The sequence below is a fragment of the Solanum stenotomum genome, chromosome 10 (assembly GCF_019186545.1).
Source record: "Solanum stenotomum isolate F172 chromosome 10, ASM1918654v1, whole genome shotgun sequence".
NCBI classification, from domain to species: domain Eukaryota; kingdom Viridiplantae; phylum Streptophyta; class Magnoliopsida; order Solanales; family Solanaceae; genus Solanum; species Solanum stenotomum.
The window spans coordinates 46,121,336-46,129,686 of NC_064291.1; the positions used below are offsets into that span (position 1 = coordinate 46,121,336).

The following is an 8,351-nucleotide window of genomic DNA, read 5'->3' on the forward strand; positions in this document are numbered from 1 at the left end:
GTATATGTATAGCGAATTATACATATATATGTTTGCTATGGAGCGCAATTATGCAAACTTTGCTATAACATACAAATATAATTTTTTTGTTTGCTAGATGTGAAAGTTGTTCTTTATATTACCATAGAATAGAGCATAAGATAAGAATACATTATTAATAATGTGGGAATTAAACATTTAAAGAAAAAACATGCTCTTTTAGTATAATTAATTTAAGTAGTATATTTTCTTTATTAATGTTCACCCCCATAACATAAATAATCATATATTGAATATTAGAGGAACCCTTATTTACAACCGAAATTCTTTAACAAATGAACAATAAAAATTTCAATTCATCTTATACAAATATGAAGATCAAGAGTAACTCTAATAACGAGCCATAGTACTAAATAGAAATTGAGAACATGAAGATACATATCTTTTGAATACACACTCAGTAACAAGAAGGCAAAACAATTATATTTCTACTAAAGGGAAAACTCATGCATCTTTACTATACAAGGAACTGTTTGTTGTTGGAAACTCTGGATATACATTTTCATTCTACTACATCAAAATCTTCTTCTTTTTTGTACATCAACAAGTTGAAGACTGTTGGTTGTATATGCTAACTTGCTATGTTATGTCAAGCTATATGCTGTGCTTAAAAAGCCTTTAACCTACTATTTGCAAAGAAAGGCAAGCTAATTGGGAAGCCATAGTATCCTTCTTGGTCACGAACGTCATCCATACTTTCAATTACAAGGTTCTTCAGGCTCCAGAAAGTTGTGATATTCCAACTGAGTCATCTCTTTGCCGGATGCTGGGTCAAACTTGCATCTGAAAAAGCTGCAAGACACAAATTGAAATGTAAGAATTATAGCAGGGATCTTCGCACCTAAATCCATTATTCAGATGACTTGAGTTTTGACAAGAAGTTTCTAGTCCACTCAAAACAGAATGATCGTTGTCAATCTGGAAAATCTGATTTTCAATGTCAAAATAGATGGAAGAACCATCTCCATTCCTATCATTAACTAAAAAAGTGTAAACAGAGAAGAAATTCTGACTGCCTCTAACGCCGAATAAATAATTGTGTATATGCCATTACTGATGAATCGTCACGATAGATCCCAGTTGAAGTTAAAACTCAAATCTTAATTCATGTAGAAAATTACATAGGAAGGACCAATCATAATGGGAGCAGACTAAGATGTCCTAGAAAGACCGTGTAGTCCCTGAGATAAATCAGTTTGGACCCTTCAAATTTTCAGTTGCGGTGTCACTATTGATAGCCATCTTTTCTATTGTTTTAAATATGTTTATCTTTGCAACTCTATGTAAGTAAATTGAAATTTATCTTTCTTCACTCGACAAAATTTAAATAGAAGAGAGCAAACATCATAATAGCCTTTCCTCTCTTTCGCTTAAAGAGAGGTCCCTGAGGAGTTCATGACCAGATCACATCAGTTATTTCTTCTGTATGAACTACTTCTATACAAGCATTGCTCTTCAATATCTTTTACCAAGATAAGTGTTAGTATCTAAACATGTTTAATTAGTTCTATGAAAGCTAAAACGATTAGGATTTCGATGAAATTTTAATCTAAGAACGGAAATCAAATTCTTAGGTGGCAAATATTGCAAAGATGATTATGTTACAAGAAAGACAAAAAACCTTGCAAGAGTTAACTAACCTTCCGTCCCAGCCGAGAATTATAAGTGTATTATTTTCGTTGCCAAATGTAACAATGTATTGAGAAACACCAGGCAGTCGGAATTGAGCCACAGACCATTCTGAGCTAAAATACTTGGGAAGAGCTCCTGCAAGAATTAAGCACGAATTCAAGAACCACCTCCGTACTCTCACCTTTAGTAGCTCATCACTTAATCATAGAAAGAAGTAGCAATAGTGTGTGTACCAGGTGATAACCTAGTCTACATGAAGAAAGTTCCCTTGAAATACATAACATTAACTATGAAAAGTCCCCAAGGTATATTCTTCAGGCAAAATCACAGAGGTGGAAACAGAAATTATAGACTGTAATTTGTGCATATCACAATGTCCAAAGAAAGCATTTTCCATGACAAAAAAGTTCAGATGAATCAAATAAGGTTAAATCTATTATGGTCAGTTGACAAGAAATCTCCATCAACCATGACAAGTTAATTAGCCAGCCGCTTATGACTCATCACTACAAACAAGAAAGCAAGTAATACTATACTATTATACTCCATAGTGGCAATAGAGGATGCTGTATAAAAAACAGAATTCACTAATCACATATCTTATGGAGTCAACATATAACACTGATTATAAACCACACAATGTTGAAAGACCACAGTAAAAATGACTCACTCCGAGAGCTTTTTAACTATGTGAAACAATTTGTCAAATAAATCCTTCTAGAATATTCTGTGGCTTGATAAATAGACAAAGAAGAAAATGTAGCATGTAGAGGCAAGGTGTCCTTTCAAGAAACAAAAGTTTGCTCTCTATGGTAGTAATTGCAATTCCCGCATGGAGTGCATGTAGTATAATATTTTCACTATTTAAATAGATGCCTCAAAATCAGCAAATGAAGGTCATGTTCTTAGGGACAGAGTTAAAAATTAGATGCAAGATTTTTTATTGCTTAACAAGGATTTGTAAATATATATATTAAAATACCAAAATAATTTTACTGAGCATGAATGGATACCCATCTAAGTTTTTAAAATATAAACTAGAAACCTTAAATCTGCTTTAGAGATACCTCTGATGAAGGAGAATGAACTAGAGGCTGCCACAGGAACACGGAAGTTGGAAGAACAATTTGACTTGTCAGTACTCCTGTTCCCTAGATTGACCTTAAGGCGGAAAACATGAACAGTGCCTTTGTCGCTGGAGACAGCTAGCCACTGAGCAGTGGGAGAGAATGACAAACTATATATTTCTGCTCTATCCAAACCCCTTCTTACCTGAATCATACATGATTTAGCAAAAGACAAACATGTCATGCTGTTTGTTGGTCGAAAGGAAAGTTAAAAGACTCAATTAGTTGGAAGTTCAAAGAAATCGTGTAGGCAGGCAAAGAAGAAATAGAAAGCCATAAAAAAGTTCAATCTTACAATCTTTATCAATTATGTCCAGCATCATACTATGGATGAGGATGACAAAATGTAGAAATTACTCTTGTAATTATGGGAGGAAAACTCACTCAAGATAGAAAAAGAGGAACTAGCAAACGATGTCTATTAAATTTGTTTTGGGTTCAAGGGAGTAAAAGGGTGAAAAACCATACAGATTTCTAGATTTCAAATACTTTATTTTATTTTGATAAAATGTAGTGGTCGACCCAGATAGGAGGTTGATAATATCAGAATACTGCAAGCTAAAGGTAAAACCTAATGAGGAAATTATAGAGTAAGTAAAACTGCTCCAGTAAGTTGGCAAAGAACTATAAAATATAATTTGGATGATCAGCCAGTCAGCATCATGCTGAATGATCATAAGAACAGAAATGAAGACTGACAACAGTTAAAGGGAATTTAAAGTAACTGGAGATCACTAATAAAGCAGCAACATAAAAAATTCTAGTCCATATAACAATGTCAATATCCCCTCCATCATTAAGTATTCTTATTTTGGCCCGACAAGGGAAAAAAATACTATGAGTAACAGAGATGCTGCGATTACTTCAGGTTATGTAACAAAAGAGTATGCAACATAGGATCAAACTAAAACAATGACGACACAAATTCCTTACCTCCTGCAACAATGTACCTTCTAGCGTGTTGAAAATCCGGATTAGTGTACCCTTGGTGCTTGCTGTTGCTAGCAGGTTGCCTTCCCTCGTAAGAGCAAAACATGCAAGAACTGAATCATGTGCTACAATAGATTTTGTGCTTTTTGAAGCATTATGTTTGACCCAAACTTGACCCTTTTGCAGACCAGGGCACACCAATACAAGTTGATCAGCAGTTTGTGAAACCTCACAGAGCCCCTTTGGGTTTGTAGTTGTTTCAATTTGAAACAACAACTCCAGATTAGAAAAATTGTAGACAAATATCTTATGCTCAAGAACTACCACGAGGCAGTCCTTCCGAAGCCTGATGCGGCGCACCTCCGACCGGAAACAGAGCTCATGGATGCAACGGCTTTGCTGATCATCCCAGATCATGACCTTGTTTCGGGGATATTGTGGATGGTCTCCATGTCCAACAAAGGCTAATATATTGCTCCGAAAGAGCATTTCAATAATTCCAATACCACCTATATTTTCAAAGTTTCTACAAAAGGACTCACCGAAAGGAACACAGTTATATACTCCAAAACCGCGATCAGTGCCGATAGCAAAACAGCCGTAATCTTGATTGAAAGTAACATGGTATGCAGTTGCTGAATGATTGACAAAGACATGATTAGAACCAACACCTGATTCGGGGTTTTTGATAGATGAACCATGAAGAGACTCATCATTTACTTGTTCAACAGCAGCTTGTTGTGGCTGCAGCCGATGTTGTTGTGCTTCTGGTTGCTCTAAATAACGCTGGAGATTTAGAGACTGAAACTTTGAGCTAGTATTTGGGAGTGGAAAGGGAGGGGAGAATGGTGAAGGAGTATCCATGGATAGGGATATGTAGATGAAATTCAGTATCAGGCTTAATTACAAAGTAAGAAAGATATATTGTTTCTAACTGAGGGCATGGCACTAAAGCAAAGCTTTCAGACAACGTACAGGACCACATTCATACTCATCAATCTGCATCAAAGAAGAGATGTAAAACTAGCTGTACTAATAAACAATGAATAACCAACATTACCATTTAAAAAAAAAAAAACATGAATAACTACCAAAGATCACAACAAAATCACTGCAAGGAAAACGGTCAAACACTAGACAAATAAAGATTATTGTTTAAGTAGGATAAATAGCCAGTCAATTCGCTCTCCCCAGGAGTAGAGGGCTTTTGGTCTAGGGAAACTTTAATGAATCAAACACTCACATGGTTAACTATAAACTGACAAGTAAATACTTACATTCTCTGTATAGTGTTGAACTGGTAGAGCATCAAACAATTTCTCATACTAGTAGGTAAGATAATACGCTCACGTAGAAAAGGATGACTGCAAAACTAATCAGCAGTGGGAGAAGAGCTAAAGAAAATGGTAACAGCACATGATCTACGTATATATATTTCCTTAAAAGCTACAAGTCCTTCTGTCTGCCCAAAGAATGCTTAAGATCAAGTATAAAGCACATTGTGAAATGATTTTAAAACCCGGAACTAAACGTGTTGCACAATGCATCAAGAAACTCACTGAATGTGAGTTTAAACCCATAAACTAGGAGCAAAACAGGCAGAATGTTTTGTGTCGCTTAGCAGGCACTTCAGTGCAGTCACCAAGGCGCCAGATATTATTATTTGTACCTTTGTGCTTATAATTGTTATTCTTGAAAAACGAATACATGTTTGCATCTTTTTCTTCATTTGTGCCTTTCTTCATTAAAGCCTATGATTTACGCTTAAAACCCCAACAAACCTTAGCACTTTTCGCCTTTTATAATGCTACTTGGCGAGAGCAGTACTAGGATCAGTGATACCATAGACATTCCCAGTATTACATACTTTTTCAAGACAGCACCTGTGAGCTTTGAAAAGCATTACTCATCTCAACTCTCAAGTTAGCATTGTAAGAATAGACTTAATATCTTATATCTAAATATTAAATTTAGTTGGAAACCGATACAAATTAAGTTGAAGAAATACATGAAATTCATTTCTTCTACACCAACAAGTTAAGACTGTGATGTGTAATTCATCAGTTCAACTTGCAAGTGTCTACAATCAAATTTACCTCCAAGAAATCTCATTTGTTACAAATTCTACAATGCGGTCCAATTTATATGTAAGCTGGTGCAAGTTTTGTAGCAGGGGTGGTTTTGTAACTCATTCTCAAGTTTAATTTTAATTTTTATAATCAAGAAATCCCCAACGGCCAATGGTGCATCATTCAAAACTCGATAGATAATCTGTCCGCCCTTTTGTCCTTCTCCACTTAAACACCATTCTGTCAGCCACAAAGTGAACCTCACGCACTCATCATAAGTCATGCTCTTACCACTAGACCAAAGCCTAGGGGGCTTCTCAAGTATCACAATTTTTTACAAAAATGATTCAACCAGGTTTGAAGTACCCCATTTTAGGTAAAGTTTTCTAGTTCACCGTCTCCCCTCCCCCTCCACATGACACAAAAAATGACTAAAAGCACCAAAATCTTCAAAGAAAATAGACTAACACAAGTAAATACACATGATTATTCAGGGTCAAAACACAATACAAACTACTCTAACCCCCTATTGATCATAAATGAACTTATAATATCAAACCCATCATTCTTTAGCATTACCCTTTTGCCAAAACAAGAACATAAGGCATCACAAACAGAGTTGACAATAACAAATACAAGTCAACATTATATATTTGTATATGGTTCATATAAAACAAACCCCACAACCCCACATACATATATGACTACCCCACTTCATCCAAAAGCAAAAAGGCATCAAATTGGTTTCAATATATAATAAACATCCAGTTCAACATACCCAACACTGAAAAAAAAAATATACAAGAAAATGTACTACAAGTGAAGGAGATAAATTGAAATTTGAAGGAGAAGCGAATACATACATGAAGGATGGAGACTGGAAATGGTTCTTGAATCTTGGAATTTGGGGCTTTGAATTTTGTAGAGAAGAGTGAAGGAGAAAAAAAAGTTCGGTTCTTGGAGAAATGTATAACTATTAATTTGGACTTAGTTTTATGGGACTTTTTGGGTAGGTCCATACAAACACGCGCGCATTACTTGGCTCGAAAGCAACAAGGACTAGATTTTTTTTTATACTCATCCCAATTTACGTGACATTTTTCGTATTTTAAAATTCAAATAAGTCTATTTTCATCGTAAATTTTTCCTATATCTTTCAAATATTTTGAATTGTCAAATATTGTGACTTATAGTATTTTCTTTTTACGTAGATTACAAATATATAAATTTCATTTCAAAAAAATTGAAAATTTCATCTGCAAATTTTCGTTTAAACTTAAATTGTTTGACTCTCAAAAAATGAAAAGTGTCACATAAATTAGGACAGAGGAAGTAAAAGAAATTCAATGAAATCAAATGTCCCCAAAAATAGAGAACTAAAATTTTGCATGATTGGAAAAATTGGTGAAAGAAAATTCTTGATACTATTATATGAAAAGAATATACTTCATCTATTCTATACTAAATGAATTTTTGAGCCAATGCATACATATTTAGAAAAACATTTAAAGACATAATTTGAATCATAATTTTCACTATTACTCTTTGTAAATCATAAATATAACTTTGTAAATAGTATAATTTATCTCCTAAAAAATATAAAACTTTAATAAATGAAAGGACAAATATCAAAAAAATTTCAAACTTTGAACAATTCAGTTATTTTGATCAATGAAAAAGACTAAAAAATTTCAGTTAATATAAAACAGAGGGGATACTTTTTTATCATATGTGTTCTTGGTTTTCCTTAATTAGTATTAGAGTGTATGCTTTTTTTTTCTATAAGATCATATTTTTTATATAGGTTTTGTATAGGGGTATTCACAATTTGGATAAAAATTGATCCAAATTGAAAAATCAAACCAAATTGATTAAGTAAATCAATTTGGATTTAGTTTTATTTTGTTAAAAAATGAAGATATAACCGAACTGACAAATTATATACATATATTTTATAATTTTATATACATAATATATATATTTTTTATAAACAATTTTAGATATAATTTTATATACATAATATATTATTTTTTATAAACAATTTTAGATATAAGCAAAAACGCCCAAGGTGAGATATTTATCTTATTTGTTTCATGTATATGAGTATTTATGACAGTTCTTAGTGAGACTAAAAGTCCCAAATTGATGAGATCAAAACAAATATTTAAATGTGTTTACTACTAAACATTACATTTCTCTTCCTCAATTTGTAATCGCTCCTTCAAAATATTACTCAATAACCTTGAAAATGATTGATCTTGAACTTTTGATCGCATCTTATCCCACAGGCAAATTCAAGATAAAAAATCAAAAGTTCCATTTATGAGATAAAACTTGTTAAACTTCTTGGAGCAAGTGGGGTCAAAAGCTCAAGGTCATTCACGTAAATCACACAAAAATGTTACATTTTCAAAAGTCCAGCAATGTTGTTCAAAAGAGGAACCAAAAAAAAGAAGAGAATTAGAATGGGAACTAGTCTATAATTAACTGGTTGTGCGCTAAAACTATATTATTCACCAAAACAAAAGCACTTATTACTTAATAAATAATATAA

The 8,351-nt window shown here is 33.2% G+C and overlaps 1 protein-coding gene across 1 annotated transcript; it reads right to left on the minus strand.

Moving 5' to 3' along the window:
* Positions 1 to 437: 437 nt before the first annotated feature.
* On the minus strand, positions 438 to 6,764 carry LOC125842222 (autophagy-related protein 18a-like). The gene is made up of 5 exons (XM_049521466.1): positions 6,661 to 6,764; positions 3,732 to 4,727; positions 2,739 to 2,943; positions 1,680 to 1,806; positions 438 to 831 (listed from the first exon to the last, which is right to left on the minus strand). The coding sequence occupies exons 2-5, from the start codon at positions 4,590 to 4,592 to the stop codon at positions 738 to 740; spliced, it is 1,287 nt and encodes a 428-aa protein (XP_049377423.1). The 5' UTR covers positions 4,593 to 4,727; positions 6,661 to 6,764; the 3' UTR covers positions 438 to 737.
* Between the last annotated feature and the right edge of the window lie 1,587 nt (positions 6,765 to 8,351).